General features: G+C 54.7%; 1 protein-coding gene and 1 non-coding gene across 2 annotated transcripts in view; one reads left to right on the plus strand and one right to left on the minus strand.

Moving 5' to 3' along the window:
• Positions 1-16,078, minus strand: part of OBSCN (obscurin, cytoskeletal calmodulin and titin-interacting RhoGEF) — a 226,880-nt gene extending 210,802 nt beyond the window's left edge. Inside the window, exons 1-7 of the mRNA XM_043910748.1 lie at positions 15,928-16,078; positions 11,715-12,722; positions 10,320-10,589; positions 9,818-10,078; positions 8,745-9,053; positions 8,029-8,295; positions 7,232-7,516 (exon numbers count right to left, since the gene is read on the minus strand). Of these exons, the coding sequence (XP_043766683.1) occupies positions 7,232-7,516; positions 8,029-8,295; positions 8,745-9,053; positions 9,818-10,078; positions 10,320-10,589; positions 11,715-12,699 (2,377 nt within the window). The 5' untranslated portion in view covers positions 12,700-12,722; positions 15,928-16,078. The remainder of the gene's footprint in view (positions 1-7,231; positions 7,517-8,028; positions 8,296-8,744; positions 9,054-9,817; positions 10,079-10,319; positions 10,590-11,714; positions 12,723-15,927) is intronic.
• A 4,633-nt stretch (positions 16,079-20,711) lies between these two features.
• LOC122701149 lies at positions 20,712-20,797 on the plus strand. Its single transcript, XR_006342991.1, has one exon. It is a non-coding gene; the product is annotated as a small nucleolar RNA SNORD62 (small nucleolar RNA).
• Positions 20,798-25,647: the final 4,850 nt, after the last annotated feature.

Consider the following 25,647-nt stretch of genomic DNA (forward strand, 5'->3'; position numbering starts at 1 on the left):
AGCAAAGAATTTGAAGAGACATTTCTCCAAAGAAGATATGCAGATGGCCAAATGCATATGAAAAGAAGTTCAACGTCATTAGTCATCAGGGTAATATAAATCAAAACAACAAGAAGATAGTCATCCACCAGGATGACTATAATCAAATAAACTGAAAATAACAAGTGTTGGTAGGGATGTGGAGAAAATAGAACCTTCAAACACTTCGCTGGGAATGCAAAATGGTGCAGTCACCCTGGAAAACAGTTTGGCAGCTCCTTAGAAAGTTAAACACAGAGTTACTATATGACCCAGCAATTTCAAGAGAACCTGAACTATATGTTCACACAAACCCATGTATAAGAATATTCATAACAGCACTATTCACAACAGTCAAAAAGTGGGGACAATTTAATTGTCTATTAGCTGATGAATGGCTAGAAAAAATGTGACCCATCGATATAATGAAATGTTATTTGGCCATAAAAAGGAATGGAATACTAACACAGGCTATAGTAAGGATGGCCCTTGTAAACATTACATGGAAAAAGCAGACACAAAAAGCCACACATCAGCGCATTCCTTGGTGGTCCACTGGTTAGGACATGGCACTTTCATTGCTGTGGCCTTCGTTTAATCCCTGGTCGGGGAACTAAGTGCAAGCCACATGGCACCACCAAAAAGAAAAGGACTCAATGTTTTCACTGCAGACACAAAAAGTCATATTGTCATATGATTCCATTTAAATGAAACGTTCAGAAGAGTCAAATCCATAGAGACAAAAAGGAGACTGGCAGTTGCCAAAGACTGGGGAAGTGACTAACAGTGGGTTCCGGGTTGCTTTGCGGGGGACCATAAAAACGGCCTAGAATTAGACTGTGGCAGGGTTGCCATGAATATACTAAAAGCTACAGAACTGCACACTGTAATAAAAGGGTGGATTTGATGGCACGTGAACCTGTTGCTATTTAAGTTGTGTCTGACTCATATGTGACCCCATGGACTGTAGCCCACCAGGCTCCTCTGTCCATGGGATTGTCCAGCAAGAATACTGGACTGGGCTGCCATTCCTTCTCAGGGGATCTTCCTGACCCAGGGACTGAACCCACATCTCCTGCATCAGCAGGTGGATTCTTTACCACTGAACCACAAAAAAGCCCCATCATGTGAATTACTCAATTTAAAAAGTCAGTCAACACAATCCTCCATATTAACAGTCCAAAGTAGAAAGCCCATGCTCCTATCAACAGATGCCCAGTAAAGCTCACCAAGGACAACTCTGGACTGCATTTGACCAGCTCCCCTTGGTGTGGGGGCTCAGTGCTCTGCTTACCGCAAGGAGACTTAGAGAAATGAGTCTATTAAACTTCACAAGCTCATCAATCAGACTGGCTAGTTTTAATCACCTCTTACAGGTTTCTGTTTTTTAAATTTTAATGCAGAGGGATGCTGAAATAACAAAGTCCCCACATTACTGACACTACTGTGTTATCAAAGACCTCCCTAGGGCAAGTAAATGGAGCAAAACCAATTGCATATTTATATGTAAAAATGCTTGGGGACAAAGAAAAACGCAGGAACTGAAATTAATGGCGCATGAGAAGCCCTGCATGGATTATAGTACATCAAACTCTCTTGGTGGGAACTAACAGTTTAGACTTCCCTTTGTCACCGAGGAACCCCAGTTCCCAACTTCTCCTCACCTGGGCTAAAGACATTAATCCAAGTCTCTGAAGTGGATGGCAGGGCACCAATGGAATGAGAGCAAATGGAACCTGTCTCAACAGTTGTGTATGAATTTAAATATTTAAATCAAATATCAGAAGAAAACAGAATTATTCTCTCTAATCCAAACTGCTTGCTCCTCAAAAGAAAAGCCATGACAAACCTAGACAGCATATTAAAAAGCAGATACATTACTTTGCCGATAAAGGTCCATATAGTCAAAGCTATGGTTTTTCCAGTAATGTACAGAGAGTTGGACCATAAAGAAGGCTGGGCGCTGAAGAACTGATGCTTTTGAACTGTGGTGTTGGAGAAGACTCTTGAGAGTCCCTTGGACTGCAAGGATATCAAACCAGTCCATCCTAAAGGAGATCAGTCCTGAATATTCACTGGAAGGACTGATGCTGAAGCTAAAGCTCCAGTACTTTGGCCACCTGATGAAAAGGGCTGACTCATTAGAAAAGACCCTGAAGCTGGGAAGGACTGAAGGCAGGAGGAGAAGGGGATAATAGAGGATGAGATGGTTGGATGGCATCACCAACTCAATGGACATGAGCTTGACCAAGTTTCAGGAGATGGTGAAGGATAAGAAAGCCTGGCGTGCTGCAGTCCACAGGGTCACAAAGAGTCAGACACAACTGAGCTACTGAACAACAAATCCAAACTGCACAGATATCATTGCTAAGGAGGGCTTAGATGGGCAACATTAACTTTTTCAAGGAGTCGATTTAAAGAAAAGTTTTATGCAACGACCACCAATTTGGGATAAAACTCCGGAGGCCTACAGGGATCTGGCTTCCTCTGTACAGCCACAAAGAACCCCACAGCCCATGCAAAAGGGCATCACAGCTTATCACTCAAGTGGACAAATGTGAAAAAGCCATGCAAGCCTGTGGACACATAGCTTCTGTCTCACATTTAGAGTAGCGTGTCTCAGAGGAATAATTTGGGGACGGGCAGAACAGACGGAGCATTAGTGTAGACTGGGTGCTACGTGCACCTCTTGACAAGTGCCATCTCAACCTAATTCCCTGGACAGCTCTCACACTGGGTGGGCCTCATTATGCCCATTATACAGGTGAAAAACTGACACCACACAAAGTAATGATGTGGCTTCCCTGGGGCCCCACTGCAAGCGAGAGCATCGGGACTCAGGCACAGGAGCACACACTACCCAACAGGATCAGGAGCCAAGCACGTGCCCAGACGTTCCCACATCACCGTCCAGAACTTTCTGGAGGCCCTGATGCACATTCGGTGGAATGCCACCGTGCCTGACTTGCTTGGGTTCATCCTCCAGTACCAGACACCGGGCCCTGATGCCTGCACCTCTGGCCCATTATGAAAGCTCCGCCCTCCTCCCTTGACCGACCTCACTCCCAGAATCTCAATCCAGCAGTGCTGAGGGAGCCAGACCACACCACTCCTCCAGGGTGTCCTCAGGACAGCTCCAGTAGTTCTATGACTGCCCCTCACCGCAAAGATACTTTGGCCACCTGATGCAAAGAACTGACTCACTGGAAGAGACCCTGATGCTGGGAAAGACTGAAGGCAGGAGAAGGGGACATGAGTTTGAGCAAGCTCCAGGAGTTGGTGATGGACAGGGAAGCCTGCCATGCTGCAGTCCATGGGGTCATAAAGAGTCGGACACGACTGAGCAACTGAACTGACCGAAAAGATGAGAAAACGGGGGTGGGAGGCAAGTGTATGAGGTCCTAGAATGGTCAGAACAAATGACCACAAATGGGGGCTTAAGACAACAGGAATTTGTTCTCTTCCAGTTCTGGACACCAGAAGTCTGGGATAAAGGTGTGGGCAGGCCGAGCTCCCCCCTGAGGCAATGTGGGCAGATCTTTCCAGGCGCTTCCAGTTTCTGGTGCCAGCCATGGGTTTGTGACTGCATCAGCCCAACCTCCTCCTTCACTATCACTGGCCATTTCTCTGTGCCTCTGTATTGCCAACATTCCTCTTCTTTCTCTCATAGGACACCTGTCACTGGCTTCGAGGCCCATCCTAATCCACGGTTATCTCACCTTGTGATGCCTTCCCTGATGTCATCTGCATAGACCCCATTTCCAGTTAAGCCCCCATTCTGAGTTTCCAGGCAGACATGAGGCTACACACTGACAACTCGCCTGAGGTCAACTGGCTCCTAAGAAGCCAGGGTGAGTCTGACCCCGTCCACACGGTGATCCCTCCACAGCCTGCCTCGAAGTCAGGGTCTAAAATCAAGGCACAGTCACGCTGGTGTTGGCACGGGCCAGTCCTGCAAGACAGGCCCCTCAGCAGAGTCAGGCCAGCCACACCACCCTCAGTGTCACGCTGCTGAACCTGGAAGGCACGGCCATCGGACCCAGGTAACACTGGGGGCATCGGGAAACTCTGCTGCGGGTTCCTCAGTGTCTGCTCTCTGAGGAGAGGAACAAGCTGGTGACCCCTGTGCCAGGCTGGACTGTCCCGAGATCCCCACCCCACAGTGTGCGTGCCCCTCTCTAAGCTACTCCCCCAACACTCCTCCAGGTGCAGCTGTGCAGAAACTCTGCAGAAGGAAGCTAGCGCCCACGTCAGTCAACGATGAGCTCACTCACCAACAAGGAGACCCTCCTGGTTGGAGCTGACCTAATCAGGTGAGACCTTACAACAGAGGGGGCACTTCCTGGCCAAAGAGATTTTAAGCGTAAGAGTGAGTGGACGTGAGTTGCCATGTGGCAAAGGACCTAAAAACAGCCGCTAGGGGCCAGCCAGCCAGAACACGCCCCAGAATCACAAGGAAATGAATTCTGCTGGCAACCTGGATGAGCTTGGAAAAGACCCTGAGAGAACTCAGCCTGATGGCACATGGATTCCAGCGCTTGAGACCCTGAAAAGAGAATCCAGATCTATAGAATTCTGATTTATAGGACGATGAACTAACATACGGGCCTTATTTTAAGCTGCTGAGTTTGTGACAATTGACAACATAGTAGTGAAAAGGAAAGAAAACAAACACACACACAGTCCTCACATGTTCTTCCCACCTTGGACACGATGGCTGGAGCTGTGGAAGCCATCTTGTGAGCATGAGGCAATAAGCATTAGAAAGATCTTTATCCCATGCTCAAGAAAGATCTAGACAGACAGAGCCATGTTCCTGTAGTAGACTGTAAGAAACTGTCCCGAAAAGTCAGGCACCCCTCATTAACAGCAAAGTCTTCTTTTCCAATCCCTTGGAACTAGGCTGACCTTATGTCTGGCTTTGTGCAACAGAACATGCAGAATGTAACACTCTGGGGCTGGTGAAAACAACCCTTAACAAACCTCGTAGCATCTCCTATTCCCTGAAGGGAACCTTGTCACTATATGAAGGAGCTCAGGCCACGCACATGGAGAAAGAGGCCTTCAGAATGAGATGTCACAAGGAGAGAGAAAAGCATGGTCCCAGACAGACAACATTACTAGAAGAGAGAGGCCTGCCATCCCAGCCAGCCCCCTGGGACATCAGACACACAGATGAAGCCAGACTGGATCCTCCTGTCCTGGCCAACACCATGTAGAGCAGAGATGAGCCACTCATACTGATGCTGCTTGAATTCCTTCCTGCCCATGGGTTGCGCCATTGGGCCATTAAGTTCCAGGGCTACTTGTGTAACTGACGGACACAGACCTGCTGAGTCTGCTGGGACTGCCACCATCCACACTGAAATGGTTCCTCCAGGCCTGTTGCTGTTCAGTGGCTATATGTCTGCTTCATCAACTGACTTGTGACGCCTAGGTGGAAGGAGACCTTCTGGCCCCTGGTCTCACGGCTGTGCTCCTCAGCATCTCTGTTCCCTATCTGCTGCACTACCAGATTCTAGGTGCAGCCTTTGGCCTCCAGGCACACGCTTGAGCTTGCACTCAGCTCCTTCCCACCCTTGTACCACATCATCTCCATCTGGGCCTGGCCACCTCACAGCTCAGGGTGGCACTGGCCCCCGCCTCGGCCTGTACCTCCCCCAGGGCTGGCTGCTCCCTGGAAAACACCATGAGGACTCCAGGGACCGGGAGGGAGACACAGTCAGAGGTTCTGCCCAAGAGAGGTTTTCCAAGTCCTGGAGTCATGACAGAGCTGTGCTCTAGACCTGGAAGTCTCAGATCCACCATGAAAATCCTTTGTGATTAGGGGCTGCACAGGGGACCCTCCACGGACACAGGTGGTCCAGGTACTCCAAGACCTCCTGGGGTATGATGGGAAGCAGCCTCAGAGCTCCTGATGGGCAGATGGCCCTACGGCCTATGTGCAGATGGAAGGACGCATCAGAGACAAGGCAGAGACCCTCCTGAAAGCCAGGATGGGGCAGGGCTGGACTTGGAGAATCTGCCAAGAGACCTCAATGGTGTCAAGAAAGAGCCAGGACCTCAGACTTACCAAGGTCCAAACCTAACCTTCCAAGGACACTTCCAACCCTTTCTAGGTCTTCTCTGCCTCATTTCCTCATCTTTACAAAGAAGAGATGGGTTTTAAATTTCCTTCCTATTTTTTATACTACAAACCTGTATTCTTCCCATATATATGTACACACATATATACATACATGTTTTGTGGGAAGTTTCTTTACCCAAATCCAGGACTAACTACCCCTACTCCCAAGTATTCTCAGAAGAAATGAAGTGAGAGAGCTTGGCCTTGCAAGTGCAACATAGTTGGAAGCAGCCAGAACTGCTCCCCACAAACCAAGCCCGGAAGGCAGGGCATTGACCACAGACACAGAGTCAGGAGTCCAGAGTCCTCACCCCCTCAGCACCAGTAGGTGCCCTCACCCTGCACAGTGCCTGAGGCAGGCACCACCAGTGCCGCGTGCCTACATCCTCCTGGGAGAAGTGTCGGCAGGAGCAACCGAGCTCCACGCCATCCTTGTACCCGGGAGCGTGCGCATGGGCGTCTGAGGTCTCCAGTTCCAAGTGGGCTGGGCTCCCCGCCACGGCACCCACATAGCCACCAGCCGTGTCCTTGTGCAAAGAGGGTGTGAGGCCTACAAGGGCACACAGGCAGCTCAGGGGGCTGACAGAGCCCTAACCACACACGTGCCCACGCAGCGAGTCAACGAAGACGCTCGTGCCTCAGGATCGTGGTAGACAGCAGCCCTCGCCCAGACCTGGAGACCGAGCAGCCTGTGCGGCTGACTGTCAACCACCAAGTGCCGCCCTCCCCTACTGAGCAGAGGTCCTGCCCCCACCCTCCCACCGGGGCTGGCCGGGCTCCTGCTTCCCCACCCTACCCTCAGGGGTGACCTGACCGCCTAGCCTCCTCAAGAGGTCGGCAGAGCTGCCCAGAGACCTCTGCCCTCCCCACGTGGTCACCTGACACCATCCCATTCCCCCACTGTCTCCACGGGGTGGGTTGAGCACCCCCCGAACACACCTCTGACCTCCCCCAGGGTAACCTGAGCCCATCCTACTCCCCGCCACGGGCTTGGCAGAGCTGCTCCACGGGGGCCGAGGACAGCGGCTCCTGCCACTCAGGGCTTCTCCAGAGCTGGGGGGGGAGGAACACACACACTCGTGTCACCTTGCACCAACAGCTGGTAGGCAATGCGGGCCCCGCGGCTGACACACTCGTACAGGCCTGCGTCTTCCCGCTTCACGTCCCGCACGAGCAGTGCTCGCTGCCCGGCTGAGGCCTGCACCTCATACTTGGGGCCGGGAGACAGCGTGTGTCCGTCCTTGAGCCACGTCACGGCTGCCGCCTGGTCCGAAAGCTCGGCCAGGAGCTGGGCCTCCTCGTGCAGCCGGGCCAGCACCTCCCGAGCCGCCGCCGCGGGTGCCGGACGCTTGGCCGTCAGCTCCAGGGCCGCTGGAAGTCACAGACAGGTGACAAGCGGGTGTAAGTGAAGAGGGCGGTGAAAGGAGGAGAGTGACCAGCGGAGGAGGGTGGGGAAGAGGGATGAAGGCATGGACAGCAGGGTGTGGATGGGAGGAAGGGGATGGGAGCAGAAAGTGCCAGCGGACAGAGGAGGAAGAGCCAGATATGAGGGAACGGACTCCGAGAGCCAAGAAAAGAAGACACAGGACAAGAAGAGAATCAATAACAAGAGGGGAGGAGGGGAGAGGGGAGGGAAGCGGTGGGGGCACAGATCACAGAACTGAAGCTTGGCGCTGTTGGACTCTTTAGACTGTCCTCCACTCACATCTAGTGGCCTTGCACGGCCTTGCACACCCCACCGCCTGGCCCCACGTTATCCAGCTGCTCTGAAAGCCACAACAGATCTCCCAGGATCCCTGAGACTGCAGGGACTCCATCCCACCCCTATCCCTCAAGGAAACGTGGCCTCGGGAAGCCCTGGGGTCACAAGACAGGGCCCCTACCTCGGACCTCCATGCGGATGCTGCTCTCGATGCCGTCAGCTACGAACTTGAGCTCCGCCCCGTGCAGGCTGACAGGCACCGAGCGGATGGTGAGAGTGTGGCGGGTGCCATCCCGGTGTATCACATACACGCTGCTGGCCTTGAGGACCCGCCCGTCCAGGAACCACTCCCCTGATGAGGCCGTGGTGAGGTCCACGGAGAAGGTCACCTCGCCGCCTTCCACTGCCTGCACTGCCTTCAGAGGCGTTTTCACAGCCAGCTGGGGAGCTGTGGAGTGAGAGCTTCAGGAGGTAGTTGGGCCCCTCCCCACCTCCCCTCCAAAGCCTAGCCCCAAATAACCCCTCCTCGAGGAAGTCCACTGGGCAAGCACATGGAGACCCTGAGTGAAAGCCAGACCCAGGGTGAAGTGAGAACAAGTCAGAGCTACCCAAGATCCCCCTCAGCTCCCAAAGACCCAGTGGGTAGCCCCCTGCCCTAGGGCTGGTGGGCACAGACAGTTCCTGGGGGTTTGAGTCCTATGTTGGGGTCACCTGGCCTTCCCACCAAAAAGCCTTCAATAGCATCAGGATCCTGGACCCGCCCCCTAGCACAAAGAGGCAGGAGCCACGCTGGCCTCTCCAACACTGGGCTACACTCTAGGTCTGGGCGATTCAGAGGCAGATGGCCCCACAGACCGCCGTCAGGGTGCCGTGGAGAAGAGAGCCTTCCACACTTACCCAGGTGTACAGTTCCTGGGAACTCGAGGTAGGGGCTCTGGCCAAAGCTGTTCACCGCTGACACCCTGAACTGGAATTCCCCCTCTTCGGCCACGCCAGCCACAGTCAGCTCAGGCGTGGTCACCCACTCATCTTCATGGCACCGGCTCCAGGTGTAGGCGCCCAGTCTCTTCTTCTCCACCAGGTAGCCCTCGATGGCAGCAGGGCGGTCCCCGGGGGGTGGTGGGGACCAGGCAAGAGTCACAGAGCTCTCTGTCCGGGCCTTCACCACGGGGGCTTTAGGAGCATGCAGGGGTGGCCTCCTGGGGGCTAAGCAGAGGACGGGCCCATGTCACAAACTGGGAACCCCCTCCCCAAGTCCTGGGTCCAATACCACGGTAGGGAAAAGTTCTTGTGACAGAACTCCCAGCCCTCCCGGGGAGGGGGGGGGGGGATGGGGAGCACTGCCCTGGTGGTCAGAATGGCCACAGCCTGAGGGGCCTGCCAGGCCAAGACCATGCTGCCGGCCCCCCCCCCCCCCCCCCCGCCGCCGTCTCAGCTGGTGACCGTTACTCTGTCTACAGTGGAACAAGTACCCGGGCCTCAGAGGCCACACTTGGCCCAGGGCCACCATGAGCTGTCCACGGGGCCTGGAAAGGGACTCCTTCCAGTTCTCACCCTTGACCCCCTCTGTGCACTGGAATCTTGGGCTGGATGATGGTTAAGGAAAGGCACAAGGACCCTTCCAAGGGTGCTGAGACCCACGTGCAGGGGCACACCCCTGGCCCCAGCAAAGGGCTGATCCTGTGCCAGCTGGTCACAGCACCAAAAGCCAAGAAAGAGAACACACGCAATGTTCCCCCACACGCTATGCTTCTTGGGGCGGGAGGGTCAGTGCTAGGACTCGCCCTTTGCGGACGCCTAGTGTGACCATCATGGAGGAGGGTCAGACAAATCACGCAGGCCACAGAACCAGACCTACAACCTAGGCATTCCTGACAACCTAGGCAGTCTACAGTGCACGGTGCTCCCCGCAGCAGGCAAAAAGTCAGAGCAGGGCCCCTCCATCCGACAGGTGCTCCCACGGCCCTTACCTGACACGCAAAACTGGGTAGTCGTCCGGCAGTCCCCAGCCACAAAGGCCACCTCACCCACATCCTCCAGGCTGCACCGGGAGATGGTCAGCGTGTGGTGCGTGCCCTCAGCAGTGACGGCCACCCGGCCCCCAGCCACCACCACCTTCTGGTTCCACAGCCACTGAACGGGGCCCTCTGGCTTGGCCAGCTCCACACAGAACATGGCCGTGTCCCCCACTCGCACTGCTGTCTTCCTCGGGAGCTTCCGAAGGAGGTTGCCTGGGGTGGGCAGAGGAGCAGGAGCGAGGGGGCAGGGGGTAGAGCTGGTCAGAGCGACCCCCACAGGCCTGCCCACCCACACCTCCTTCCGGCCCCTGCGTCCAGAGTTCCCACCCCGCCCCTCCCTGACCCACCCCGTGTCCTGGGATCCTGCCCGCCCCGCCGCCCAGGGCCTCGGTCACTGGCCCAGGTCCTGGGAGACCCACACGCTGCCCAGTGTCTCGGCCCGCGGCCCGCTCACCTTGCACGGCCAGCTCGGCCACCGTGCGGCTGCCCTCTGCGGTCTCGCATATGTACACGGCGTCGTCGTCAGAGGACACGTTGAGCACCGTCAGCCGGCGCTCCGCGCCCGCCTCCTCGATGAGGTACTTGGCGCTGGCCCATAGCCGCGTCTCCTCCTTGTACCAGGCAGACTCCATGTCCGGCGTCGGCACCTCACACTGGAACACGGCTGATGCCTTCTCCGGTACCTCCAGGTCCTGCAGGCGCTTTCTGAAGGGCAGCGTGGGCTCTGCAGAAGAAGGGCCAGATGAGTGGGGCGGGGAGGGGAAGAGGGGCAGGCCGGAGCGGCGCCAGAGGCTGGGGGTGAGGGGGCAGTGCAGAGGGGCAGGGAAGAGGCTGCAAGAAGGGAAGGAGGCAAGGTAAGGCAGGTATAAGGCTGGGGTGGGGGCAGGGAGCCAGGGTAGGGGTTGGAGGGGCTTTGCGGGCAGAGGGTGGGTAAGAGGGCAGAGGAGCTTCAGGGAGCAGGGACAGAGGGAGGTAGGGGGAGAGCAGAGGAGGGAGGACAGTGGAGAGGGAACAGCACTTAAAGGAAAGAGTCCCTGCCCCCAAGAATAGAGAGAAGAAAGAAGGAGAAATGACGCAGGTAAAGTCATAGCAAGCAGCACTGCGGGGCAGCCCCCTGAGCTGGTGGTCCCAGACAGCCAAGACAGGCTGGACTTACACAGCAGGGAGGCCACTGGACAAGTACTGGCCTGAAAAACTGCTCAACCCCAGCACACTTCCGTGCAAAAAAAAAAAACCGAAGAAGCAGACACACACACACAAAGGTTGAAGCGCCCTGCGGGAGATCCTACAGCTGGAAAAAAGTGGAGGTGGTACTCCAACCACATCGAGGGTGGTCTTAGGAAACAAGAAGGAACAGTCCCCCAGCAAGTTCTGATGGTGCTGTCCACAGCTGCCCTGGTGCGCTGGGGACAGGAGCCTGCAAACTGACCCAGAGTCACGTTCAGTCTGCGCCCTGGTGCAGCCCCAGCCTGCGGCCCGCACGAGGTCTGTCCTTGCTCCCACCTCCCTCCAGCTCTGCTGGGGAGATCCCCCCTCCCAGCATCTTGTAGGAGAGGGGGGAGCCTGGGTCTCCCGCAGCCTGGACAGGGCAGGCTCAGCCACGGGGCAACCATCTCCCGAGGGAGAGGGTGTTAGTGACAAGCACTTGGTTGTACACGCGCGTTATTTTCACAAAGACAATGAAACACCACAGCAAGAGCCGCCAAGACCTCCAGCCACAGATTTCTCTACATGATAGGGAAATGGCAGGAGCAGCAGCCGCTAGAAGGAAGGGATGGAAGGCCTGGGGAGGGACCTCCGCCTGTGCTCACGGCGCACAGCGACTTCGTGCCAGCCGCCAGGAGCTCACCTCTCACGACGACGAGCACCGAGCTGTAGGTCTGGCCCACGAGGTTGGACGCCGTGCAGGTGTAGAGGCCACAGTCTGACTGCTTGCAGAAGAGGATCTTCAGCACGAAGTTCTCCTGCTCGTCCTCGTACACCACGTGCCGCCGGCCCTCCACCACCAGCTGTCCATCCTTCTTCCACACGATCTCAGGCTTGGGCTCGCCCGTCACGAAGCAGCTGAGGCGCGCGTGTTTGCCCTCCGTCACCGTGCAGGTGCGCGTGCCGGCGCTCGGCGGTGAGGCCGGGGCGCCCCCCGCGCGCATGGCCTCGCGCCGCCGCTGCAGGTGGGCCAGGAGCATGGCGGTGGAGGCCCCCGGCGGGCTGGCTGCCTCTGCCTCCGCGTCCACCGTCAGCCCGGCGGCGGCGCTGGCGGCGCCCAGCGGGTTCTCCGCGTGCACGGTATAGGTGCCGCTGTCTCTCGGCTGTGCGGCGCGGATGCGCAGAGCGCTCGCCTCGCCGCTCTCCTCCACTCGCACTCGGGGGGCGTCCAGCACACCCAGGCGCCGCCCGTCCTTGGCCCAGCTCACCGACATGGGCGGCGAGCCGCGCACGCGGCAGCGGAAGGTGGCCTCCGCGCCCTCGCGCACGCGGATGGAGGTGGGCCGCAGCAGGAAGTGAGGCGCCTGCTCGGCGCACGCGGCGTCGGCGTCCACCTGCAGGCCGACCGCCGCGAAGGCCTCGCCGATGGCGTTGCGCGCACGGCACACGTACTGCCCACTGTCGCCCAGCGCCAGGTCCAGGATGGTCAGGCGGTACAGGTCGCCGTCCTGGGCCAAGCGGAAGCGACCACCCGCCTCCACCAGCTGCCGGTCTTTCTCCCAGCTCACTTGCGGCGTGGGGTTGCCCACGATCTGGCAGCTTAGCGTGGCATCTTTGCCCACCGATACCACGAAGGCCTTGGGCCGGGTTAGGAAGCGGGGTGCGCCACTGAACGAGGAGTGATCCATGGTGGGGGCAGAGGCGGGAGAACCTGTGAGTGGGGTGGGGGAGGGCATGGTGGGGATGAGTCCCTGGAGTGCTCAGAGCCCCGCTTGGCCACTGTGCCTGTGTCCCCCCTTGGCTACTTCACCGGCCCAGTGCCGCCTGGAAAATTCAGCTTAATACAGGGTGAACGTCTCCCCATTCTGCTCCCATCTGCTCCCACACACCCCGTCCCTGCAGGTGGCATCACCAGACGGTATGGTGGTCCAGAAGTGCCAGTTTGCCTCTTTCTGGGCCTTGGAGTTTGGCCCCACCTCCACCCCCCAAATGGGCTCTTTTTAATTGGCTGGAGCATCTCCTCCCTCTTGTCCCAGCTCCAGGCCTGCTGCCCGGACTCAAGATCCAGCTGAGCCTCTATCCCCAGACAGGGCACCAGCACCAAGCCTGCCCTCCTCCCTGCGTAGCCTCTGCCATGCTATATGTCACCACCAGGACCTTCCCCATCCCTCCTGGCCACTCCAGATTCCATCAGGTGTCCGTCTCCCCACACAATGGTGCTTCCTGGAGCCTGAAACTCCAATCTACCTAGTGTCTCCCAGTCAGAGAGAGGCAACTCTCTGCACCCTGGCCGTGGAGGCTCATGAGGTGCCCAGCTGGCCTGTCCTCTCTAAGGCACACCAGAGGTCACGTGTTCTCTACTCCAGCAGGCTCTCCTCTGAGCCCCCTGCTTGGCCTGCCCCCTTTGCTCCCCGTTCTCCTCAGTGGTGTTCCCCACTCAAGCATTCGGGCTGCTCTGCAGGCTGTGTGAGCAGCTTTCCAGCCCTCCTCACTGGACATTCCCCAACAGAGAGTGCAGTACACAGGGCCTGTCCCTCCTGCCACTGTCCTGGGTCACATCTCACCCCTCCTGGGGTCCCACCACACATCCCCTCGACCCCTGAAGGGGGGTGCTCATCAATGAGCAAAGAATGGAAATTCTACAGCTGGAGGGGTGGGCACCCCTCCAGCACATAGGGCTACCCACGAGCTCTTGCTATGAGTGCCTGCCTCCTTTCATCAGAAGTCACAATGGGGAAGGTCAATGGTGTGTCTGTGGAGGACAGTTGAGAACCCTGCAAGAGGAGTCAAGGATGTCAAGGCTGAGAATGGGTGGGCCAGCTAGCCAGGCCCAACCAGGGGGCTGTGGGGGGACTGGAGCCCAGTCACTGCAGGTCTTGGCTGAGGCTCCACTGGCTGTGGCTCTGCCGACTGGGCACCTTGCAGGGGTGGGTTTGGCACCAGCAATGCCAAACGCCTCTGAATGACTGGCCTCTGCCAACTCCAGGTTGGATCCTGCTGGCCCCCAGCACCGGTGGGTGAGGTGAAACTGGGCCTTGCCTACACACAGGCTTCTGTAAGGAGAGCCAGCACAAATGGGCCCCATGGGCCCTGGGCTGTCCCCAAGTGCCTTAACTCTTCACCCCGGGAGCTGGGCCTTCAGCATGGGGCTGCCCACCGTGGGACAAACAGGGCAAGGTTCCCAGGCCCTCCAGCTCCCCATCCTGTGATTCGGGACCTAATCCGCTTAATCCCCCTCAAGGAGGTAAGCTGGGACCAGCCTGCTGACTCACTGTGCAGTCAGCACCTCTGCCCTGCCCACTGCCCCCCCCCCTTCATTAGCTCCCCCATGGCCTGGCTGGGCTCTTGGCCTGAGAAGGACCTGGGCAGGTGGCCACCAGCCTCCATGGACAACCTCCTGGGCCTCAGCGTCCCTCTGTGGAAGAATTACTTTGACACCAGTTCCCCAGGGGCCTGAGTTCTGATCTCTTCCCAACACACCACTGCCTTCTGAAAACAGTCAATCTGGGGGTTCCCCAAGGCAGGACATGGCACCCTGCCCCTGCCACACCCAGAGCAGGTGTGGGAGGGAAGACACCTGCTCTGAGCTCATGAGCAACTCTGTGCAGGGTCAGGGGGCCACTTCCACAGCTGGCAGCCCTTGGGCCCTTGGGCCCTAGAAAAGAAGGATGGGGAGGTCTCATCTCTGCACATACTTAGTGGGAGCCAGCTCTCAGCAGGTGCACAAGGGTGGGCAGAGACTCCAAGATCCTCTAAAGCCGTGGAGATGAATCCTCTGTCCAGGGCCTGCATGCCCCACTCCCAGTGCAGCAGAACCATGGAGGTCTAAGACAAGACCCCCCTTGACACCTCCACACCAGGCAGGCATCCTCACTGGACAGCAGGGCCAAGGTAGCCCGAGGTATGCCAGAGGACTCTGGAGCCACCCTGCTTCAAGCTGAGTGTGGGGTGGGGACCACCCAAGGCCCCTCTGGGCCCAGGTTCATCCACAATCTCCTCCTCCTCCCCCTGCCATGGTGGGAGCTGGGGCCACAGGAGCTGCAGCCACAAAGGCAGGATCAGGCATTTCAGGAGGAGAGACCAAGCCAGGACCCGAACCCCAGCATCTCAGGGAAGCCCCTTCCTCACTCAGATGCCCACCTGTGGATCTGGCTTGGGCTCCTCAGTCCCTTGGAGCCCCCATCTTGGCACTGGCAGGCTCCTCCCCTGGAGGCCAAGACCCTCCCCCCTTGCAAGTCTACCAGGGAGCCTGTGGCTGACCCGTGTCACACCTACAGCCCCTCGCTTTCCCAGAACTTGGCCACTCTTGGGTCCTGATGGGACTGGGCCATTTTCCAGATGAGCCCAGAGTGAGAAGTGGTTCGCAGCCGCTTGGCTGGCCCCCTCCCAGAGGCCCTGTCTGCCCCGCTTTCATCTCCCCACTGTGTTGCCCCCACACCATTCCAGAAAAGACTTCAAAGGGCAGCTCCTGTAGTCTGTGCTTTCCCCCTAGACCTCTTGGGCCTTCCAGCTTCCCAAACTCCAGGGGAAATTCTTTCCTGGAGTCAGGTGTCACTGCCCCTCTGGCTGTCCCCTCCGCTGAGCCAACAGGCCCAAAATAGCCCCAGCTGTCAGCGGGCATCCATCTCAACAGGGCTGGGGGCAGGGCCAGCCGGACCCTCAGGGAACTAGGCAGAGGGGAGGTGGGCGCTTCGGACGCCCCCCGCCTGCCCCAGCTGCTGCCTCCCCACATGCGGGTCTGGCTCCATCCGCCAACGCGCCAGGGGCTGGAATCCACAGCCCCAACCCCAGGAGCAGCGCGGCCTGGCTGAAATTCTAGCCCAGGTCCCTCCGTCCCCCAGAGCCGTGACCTTCAGCTCCGCCGTCCTCAGGGGCCCTGGCTGGCCCCCCAGCCCTCCTGCGCTCTGCCTCCTCACCTGTCTCTCCCGGGGGCACTAGGCAGCACCCAGGCGAGGCGCTCAGATGGTGCGGCAGGGGCTGCTGGGTCTCACCTCCTCCGGGGGCCCAGGACCGACAAGCTTCCCACCCAGCAGCCCGCACGCCTGCCGGTCCTCAAACTGGACGGGGACGAAAGGACAGGCGCATACATCCGCTGAAGAAGGCCGGGCCCGCCCCCGCCCCGCCCCCACCGCGCCCGCCCGCCCAGCCCAGCCCAGCTCCAAAATAGCCCGGGTGTCACTGCCCCAGATTGGGTCTCACCCCTGGCCCCAGGGAGGCAGAGGGCAGAGGCTCAGGGCTGCTGGGGGAGGGGAGGCCTGTGTGTGCCAGTGATGGTGAGGGCGGGGACCCCTGCTCAGACCAGCGTCCTGGAGCGCAGGGAGGGACAGAAAAAGGGGGATCCAGGACCACTCATAGGAGCACCCAGGACCACCGTCCAGAGGGGAGCAGAACCACCCCAAGATCAGCGATCACCAGAGCATGCTGCAGCCTTTAGGTTGAGAGGAGCCGCTGGGAGCCTAGCACAGGTGCCCAAGGTCAGCCACCCTAACCACACACGTGACTGGGGTGGGTTCATTATCCCTGGCCCCTCCCGGCCACGCCTGGCCTGGCTGGGTGTCCCTGGCATCTTTACATGGGAGTGAGGGTCCCTACATCCCACCCCGTGACCTTCACTTCCCAGGGACCCCGCCCCGGGAGGTGGGCAGACAGGACGGGGCAGGGGGTGTGGATGACACAAGCCACTTCCCACCCAGGATGGCTGCCCCCCATCCCCATGACCCCGGCACAGGGACAAGGGTGAACAGGATGCTGGGCCCACCCAGGTGAGAAGGTGAGCTCCACTTAGCAGGGGTCTACTGGGGAGCCAGAGAAAGCAGTTTTGCTACCTTTAGGAGAATGAGAGGATGGGAATCAGAGATCTGGTAGAAGTCCAGGGGCCTCTCTTGGGAAGAGGCTGACCCGCCAGGGGAGGGTTGGGTGCTGCTCTCTGCCCATCATCACCCTTCCCCTGAGCCAGCTCCAGGGCATTGTGTTCCTGCCCAGCACCCACAGCCTGCAGTCTGAGCCATGCCCTCACTCATCTATGCCCTCTGCACCCAGGTTATGAGCACAGACCACTCACCTGAGTTACACCGAGTCTCAGCTCAGGCTGTCAAAACAGATACCACAGACTAGGGGACTTAAACGAAATTTATTTTACAGTTCTAGATGCTACAAGTTCAACATGAAGGTACTGGCAGATTCCACGTTGGCTAACAGCCTGTCTGGTAAACAGATGGCACATCCTGTGTCCCAACTTGGCAGAGAGAGTGAGTTCTGATATCTCTGCTTCTCATATGGGCAATAATCCCACCGTGGGGACACACCCCTAACTTCATCTAACCCGTCGTCGAACCCTCTGCCTTCCCAAGCCACATACTCTCCTGTCTGTGGTCCTCCACAGCTCACCCTCCTCCAGGCATTTGGTCGTGCCCAGCACCCGCAGCCTGGGGTCTGATCCATGCCCTTGCCCCATCTATGCCCTCTGTGCCCAGGCCTGTGCCCCTCCCTATCTGTGATCCTCCATAGCTCCCCCCCTCCTCCTCTGTCCTCCTCCCTGTCCTGTGACCATCTCCATGCCTCAGCTGCTCTGAGGACCAGCCTGACTCCACACTGCCTGCAGACAAGTCCCTGGTTACCAGCTACAATCAATGGATCCATACACCACTGTGCACTTGAAGGATGCTCTCTCTCCTGGGTATTCTCCATTGCTACAGGGAAGATCCCTAGCACCCAAGCAATGTATTTTTCAACAATTCACATACTTGTTGCACCCCTGAAACCCGCATCGTCCACCCTCATCGTCTTTGGCATAAAGAATGGGTAACTATCACCCACCAGGACCTCTTTGACTATAAATCATCCACCTATCAATCTGGAGGGACCATATGCTTCAAGGGTCCTGGACCCTGTCTTCTTCACCCAGCCTGAGACTCTTGCACTAATGTTCCCATGAAGAGAGGAATAAATGCAAAACCAAGTGGGCCCCCCAGGGTGTCTCAGATGTCATCATGTACAAGTCTTGTGTAATCATGTCAAAAGTCTGTGGTTTCAGTGCAGTTGTGAAGATGGAAGTTGTATATTCTGGGGAGAAAGGGGTTTTATTTCCCTTCTGAACATTTTAAAGGGAAAACATTCATGACGTTTGATCAGCTTATGAATAACAGATGAAGGAAATGCAAACTCTCATATAGAAAACAAACACACATAATAGCACTTTTTAGTGTTTCATATCAAGAGTTTATTGGATCTTCCCGAAATTTTTTTTTTTTCTCATTTTACAGCAGAGACCTGAGGCTCAGAGAAGTTAGAATAACTTGTTTAGGTTTATACAACTGACAGTGCTTAACCAAGTTTCTTCTAAGAATAAATGACAAACAGTCTGTAAGACCAGGGTGTAAATGCATCACCACAGCCTGCATAACATCCTGGAACAAAAAGGGGACATTAACAGAAAAGCTGGTGAAATCCAAATAAAGTCTGAAGTTTGGCTTTGAAAACATATGTAAATGGTTAAAAATTCCTTGGTGGAGAGGTGGGCGGGGGATGCGACAGGGTAGGAGATTGGGGGTCGGGAGGATGCAACAGCAGAAAGTTTAAGGACAGATGACCAGATGAAAATTCTCCATGTATTTAGGTAGATAAGAGTTTTCAAATCATACTATAGCTTTTAATGGGGACTTCCCTGGTGGCTCAGTGGTAAAGAACCCACCTGCCAGTGCAGAAGATGCAGGTTCGATTCCTGGGTTGGGAAGATCCCCTAGCGAAGGAAATGGCAACCCACTCCAGTATTCTTGCCTGGAAAACTCCATGGACAGAGGAGCCTGGCAGACAAGTGTATGGGGCTGCAAAAGAGTCGGACACGACTGAATGACTGTAAACAACAGCAACTGCTTTTAATGGAGAAACTTTGGAAAGAACCTAAATGCCCACCTATATTATAATAAAGAAATGATTGTGTCATTGGGCAGTGAGTGCTACACATCAGTTTAAAAAGTGAACTGGATTTGTATCCACAGTGTCAGTAAATAAAGTAAGTAATCAAATGGAAAAAAATCAATCGAAAGTTGGGGGCTCCCACTTCCTCGAGTCTCTGCTGGTTCCTGGCATGCCCACCACCTCCCTTTGGCCACAAGAGGCTAAACCTACAGCTGGAAGCTGAGGCAGGGGGAGGAGGGGCAGGAGGTGGGTCAGAAAGGAGCTGAGGCCAGAGCTAAGCAGGGAAGAAGAATGTGCCAGAATGACAAGGGAAGGAGCCTCTGCCAGGCCAGGACAGCCTAGGTGAGGATCGCAGGACCTGCAGAGACCTCCTGGGGCCTCATCTGCCCACAGGGCCTTTGGGACTCCACGCTCAGAAGTGCAGACCCTGGAAACAGCTCCAGGATGTCCTCCACATGGCAGGGCCAGAAGGGGGCCCAGGATGAGGGGCCAGGAGGAAGAAAGGGTCCCAAGGGAGACCCTGGGCTGACTGCTGACCACCAGCGGTGCAGGCGCAAGAGAGGCGAGTGGCCTGGCCTGGCTCTGCAGAGTAGGGGGCTTTGCTCCTCAGGCACCAGGAAGACCGAGCGGGCTCTGGGCATTCTGGGCTGCACAGGCCTCTGGGAGAATGCATCCGTGGGCCTCTGGGTCCAAGGAGAGCTGGCACTCTGAGAGGCAAAGCCAGAACCTCAGGGACACTCACAATCCAAAGGAGAGAGACCAAAGGGGTGAGGGGCTTATCAGCACCCTGTTTGTCTTCCCACCCAAGTGGTGAATGATCTCTTTGTAGATCTGAGTGTATTCCCCATGCCAAGGCTGGAACGATCCTGGTCCCTATCTGGGGACCCTGCCCCAGGACACATGCCAGTCGCCCCCAGGCCTGAGCTCAGCATCCCTCCCAGGACCACAGTGAGCCCCAAGACGGGGGACTGCTTTCCCCAGTCCAAGGGCCTGAGCACCCCAGGGGCCGGCCCACTGCAAGGCAGCTGCAAAACTCAAGAGACAAGACAAGTGCTTCTGAAAGAAGGTTATTATAAAATCATACCTTGTCCAGTATAAGAAAGGGGGAGGCCCAAACTTGGTTTCGAGAAAACACCACACAAGAAACCACTGTTACTTGGAAAATGAAGCACCTGATGACCTCAGCAACAGCCCCAAAGGGCTGTCTCACTGACTGATACCCTCCAAAGATGTTATGAGAATTGATAGAGAAAAAAATAAAGTGGTTCATAACATCATTCACGGCCAGTGTAGGTAAGCCTGCTTTTCAGGGAAGCCTCGAAAATCACCAGGGAGTAAATACCTGCCCAGGGCAGGAATAGAACCCACCACCACCCAAGTTTTAAGGTCAGAAACCACCAAACGACTGAGGAAAACTCTCGGTAAACTGCTAACTATGGTTATCATTAGAAGTGGGGGGTGTTTTAACTGGACGTACTTGTATATAATTTAAAATTCGAACACTAAGCATGTTTTCCTTTGCAAGGAAAAGAAGTGAAAGACAAGACTTCCCTAGCAGTCCAGTGATTAAGACTCCACACTTCCACTGCAGGGAGCACAGGCTCAATCCTTGGTCAGGGAACTAAGATCCTCCATGCTGCATGGCATGGCCAAAAAAAAAGAGAAGTGAAAGACAAAAATTAGTTCCAGGAAACTGAGTGGCTGTGAGAGTTTCCTGAGTCTCCTCACTCCTCATCACAAGTGTGCAGGAAAAATGATGGCTTGATTTTAAAATCCTACCTGATCTCAGTGATGCAATTCCAATAGATCCTTCTGACCCTCCACTGTGGACTCAATAGCAGGGAGATGAAGAGGAATGTGACTGAGAGACGCCACGTGGTGGAAAAAAAAAGAAAAAAGAAAAAAAAAAAATCCTACCTGAGCCAGACCCAAAGAAAGTGAAGTCACAGCCTCAGCCTCCTGCCTAAGATAGTCTGGTGGCCTCGTGTGTTGACAAAGAGTGGCTCCTTCACCTGGGGCGGGAGGCTGACCTGTCCCTCCCAGGGGAATCAGCTGTGCCCACTCCCATGCAAACAGGTGGGTGTTTGGTGTGAGCAGTCTGGTGCCTTTCTTCATTGGCAGCCCAGGCAGGGAGACTCTTAGAGATCCCTTTATTCCAGAAGGAATCTGAGAAAGTTCTGAGCTCACAGTGCCAACTTAATGGACTCACAAAGGGGGCTTGTTTTAGACCAAATGTTGATCCAAATTAATCAAATGTTGATCCAATTAATTTGTTGGCCCCAAATTAATCAGGGGCCACATAGCATGATACTGGGAGCTAAATCAGCTGCCATAGATTAACATTCGTGTCCCCAAAAACTGCTGAAATCTAACCCCCGATGTGTTGGTATTAGGAGGTGAGGCTTTGGGGTGATTAGGTCATGCAGATGGAGCGCTCAGGAATGGGATTAATGTCCTTATGAAAGGGACCCCAGACAGGGCCCTTGCCCTTCCACCACAGAAGGACATAGTGAGAGGTTGAAAAATTAAGTGAAAGTTGTGTCTGACTCCACGACCCCGTGGACTGTAATCTGCCAGGCTTCTCTGTCCATGGAATCCTCCATTGTATAATAGCATTTTATCAGGATGTTAACAGAATTAGAGCTTGAAATACTAAATTACTTGAATTTAGCGTGAATGTTTAAATGGATATAAAGGATGGCTGTTGATGTGCAGGTAAAATGATCAATAAGTGTAACTTTATGCTTTATTTTTTCACAGGTGTTAAATAAGTGTATCCTCAGTAAAAAGATAAGTTAAGTTAGCTGCTCAGTCGTGTCTGACTCTTTGCGACCCCATGGACTATAGCCCGCCAGGCTCCTCCGTCCATGGAATTTTCCAGGCAAGAATAACAGAGTGGGTTGCCATTTCCTTCTCCAGGGGATCTTCCTGACCCAGGATTGAATCCAGGCCTTCAGCATTGCAGGCAGCCTCTTTACCATCTGAGCCCAAATCTTCAGTAAATTTTTCTGTTACTGTTACAGTGCCCCTTCAGATTTAGAAATAGATAGACCCAGGGGTGTTTTCCAACAACCACAACCAATTCTCCCATTCTTGGTGGGTATAAGCTGGGTGTTCCTACAATTTGACAGTATCTGATTTTTAAAGTTAGCTATCTGGATGCAGTAACATCAGATCTCACAGGTTAAGGGCTCAGTCCCACAAAACCACCCCCGTTTCAAATGCTAACTGCAAGTCCAGAGCTACCCAAACTTCTGACCTACTGGCTATAAATCAGGGTTTCCACGACCCCCTTCTCAGGTTCAGTCACTTGCTAGAATGGTTCACAGAACTCCGGAAACAGTTATGTGTATTTACTGGTTTGTTATATAATAAAGGAGATCAAAGGAGCCACGATCAATTATTAACTCCATTTCCAGCCTTTCATTCTTTGGAGAATGGGGTTGGGGTGGAGTTGAAAATTTCAAGTTTCTAATCATGGCTTGATTTTTCTGATGACCAGCCTCCATCCCCAAACCATCCAAGAACCCACCCACAGTCATCTCATCAGAACAGAAGTGTTAGTCTCTCAGTCGTGTCTGACTCTTTGTGACCCCATGGACTGTTACCTGCCAGGCTCCTCCGTCCATGGGATTCTCCACGCAGGAATACTGGAGTGGGCAGCCATTTCATTCTCCAGGGGATCTTGCTGACACAGGGATCAAACCTGGGTCTCCCACATTGTAGGCAGACTCTTTACATCAGAACAAAACACAACTTTAATTGATTAAAGTTGTTTAACCCATTAAAATCATTTTATAAAATCCTTCATCATGAGGATATAAAAACTACAATTTTGAGAATGAAGATTTGGCCTTTCCAATACTAGTACTTCTTCTGTAGTTGGTGGTTTAGTTTCGGTTGCTAGAGCCAAATACCATAGATTGGGTGTCTTATAAACAACAGATATTTATTTCTCACACTTCTGAAGCCTGGAAGTCTGGGATCAAAGTGTTGGCATGGCAATATCTGGTGAGAGCTTGCTTCCGGGTTTATAGGCTGCCAACCTCTTCCTGGTGGCTGAGACAGTAAAGAATCTGCCTGCAATTCAAGAGACCCGGGTTAGATCCCTGGGTCAGGAAGATACCCTGGAGAAGGGAATGGCCACCCACTCCATCCAGTATTCTTGACCGGAGAATTATAAACATCCAATATTTAAATTAATTAGCTATTTTGCTTTGCAAAATACTAGTCACCTGCTGGGACTTCACTGGTCATCCATGGGTTAGGAATTCACTTTCTAATGCAGGAATGGGGGGTTGATCCCTGGTTGGTCAACTAAGATGCCACATGCCTCAGGGCAACTAGCCCGAGCATGACAACCACAAAGCCCAAGTGCTCTGGAACCCGTGTACCACGACTAGAGAAGCCCGCGTACCATGACCAGAGAGAAGCCCGTGTACCACGACTAGAGAAGCCCGTGTGCCACGACTAGAGAAGCCCGTGTGCCACGACTAGAGAAGCCCGTGTACCACAACGAGAGAGAAGTCCGTGTGCTACGACTAGAGAAGCCCGTGTACCACAACGAGAGAGAAGCCCGTGTGCTACGACTAGAGAAGCCCGTGTACCACGACTAGAGAAGCCCGTGTACCACGACTAGAGAAGCCCGTGTGCCACGACTAGAGAAGCCCGTGTGCCACGACTAGAGAAGCCCGTGTACCACAACGAGAGAGAAGTCCGTGTGCTACGACTAGAGAAGCCCGTGTACCACAACGAGAGAGAAGCCCGTGTGCTACGACTAGAGAAGCCCGTGTACCACGACTAGAGAAGCCCGTGTACCACGACTAGAGAAGCCCGTGTGCCACGACTAGAGAAGCCCGTGTGCCACGACTAGAGAAGCCCGTGTACCACAACGAGAGAGAAGTCCGTGTGCTACGACTAGAGAAGCCCATGTACCACAACGAGAGAGAAGCCCATGTGCCACGACTAGAGAATCCTGTGTGCCACAACTAGAGAGAAGTCCGTGTGCCACGACTAGAGAGAAGCCCATGCGCCACAACCAGAGAAGCCAGTGCGCCATGACTAGAGAGAAGCCCGTGTACCACAATTAGAGAAGCCCGTGTGCCACGACCAAAGAAGCCCATGTGGCACGACCAGAGAAGCCCGTGTGCCATGACTAAAGAAGCCCATGTGTCACGACTAGAGAAGCCCGTGTACCACAACGAGAGAGAAGTCCGTGTGCTACGACTAGAGAAGCCCGTGTGCCACGACTAGAGAGAAGCCCGTGTACCACAATGAGAGAGAAGCCCGTGTGCCATGACCAGAGAAGCCCATGCGCCACGACTAGAGAGAAGCCCGTGTTCCACAACCAGAGAAGCCCGTGTACCACAACCAGAGAAGCCCGTGCGCCACGACTAGAGAAGCCCGTGTGCCACGACTAGAAGCCCGTGTGCCATGACTAGAGAAGCCCGTGTGCCACGGCTAGAGAAGCCCATTATACAGATGACTCAAGTAATATATATATATATATGTATATATATATATATATTATTTATATATAATCTTATTATTTACTAATATATATTTCACCTGCAGAAATTACCTAGTGCAAAAAGGCTCTACACATCCCTGGGACCTCATGTCTCTGGAAGAATTCTTGTGCCCTTTAAAAGGTTTTGTAAACAAGACTAAAGAACCATCAGATACTTTTACAAATAATGCTGGAAGGTGCATTGGCATCCACAGCTATGCTGAATGTCCAACTGTTGGACTGAGGTTGGTCCTTCTCCAGAACAAGTCTACAAAGCCGTATGGGGCTTCACAGAGAGAAGGTTCTCTTGTCATCTCCCATTTCTTACCCCATGATATTCACATCAACGTGAAATAGTCAGGCAGCAGGGATTTTAAACCTCTCCCAACACCTGCAGGCTTGAGAACCACAGGTATCATCAGTCTTATCGCAGAAACAAGGTTGAAAGGGTCCACTTCTGAGATAGCACGTAAGGAGCTCTACAGACCCATTTTGCAGCAAAACACATATAACTGATGAACACTAACAATAAAAAAAGTATAAATCTCTGAAAATTGTCCTCAGTGCACACAGCAAAAGAAGAGATGTCGATTCAAGAAAATCTACTAAAACCTAGTAAGAACGGTAAGAGTCTGAAGTAACTTACCCAACCACCCCCCAGCTCCACTTGACAGGCGTCATGTGGGGTGGGTACAGCCAAGAAGATGGGGATCCCTCTCCTTTCAGCTCCTGATCAAAGGACATGGCATCTTACCAATGGGGCAGGACGCCAACATTTCTCATTCTCCCAAGTCCAAGCTGAAGCAGCTAAATTCCCGGTGAGTGTGGCTGAGAGCTTGGGGGCACCCTTCCTCCAAGCAGTGCCTACCCCCTGAATGGAGGCTTGGCAACCTGAGCATATGGGAGTCCTGACTGTCCCTACCGCTGATCACTTACGGAGCAGAGGTTCCACACCAACAGCAGCAAACCAAGAGGAGCAGAGGCTACCACCACAGAGCACGGGCTCAGAGATTCTTCCCAGGAGAAAGGCAGTTCACAGAGGGTGCCAAAGTTCTGCTCAAAGGAACTGACCTCATCTGAAACAGACGTTCAAGCCTTGGGGTTCTCTTGGAAAAAATAAAAAAAAAACAGCTCTTCTATTAATTAACAGCAAAAACCTAAACCAAGTCAGTTCACCAGGGAGAACCAAGGAAAGAGACCACTAAGAAGA

The sequence above is a fragment of the Cervus elaphus genome, chromosome 9, assembly GCF_910594005.1.
Source record: "Cervus elaphus chromosome 9, mCerEla1.1, whole genome shotgun sequence".
Taxonomy (NCBI): domain Eukaryota; kingdom Metazoa; phylum Chordata; class Mammalia; order Artiodactyla; family Cervidae; genus Cervus; species Cervus elaphus.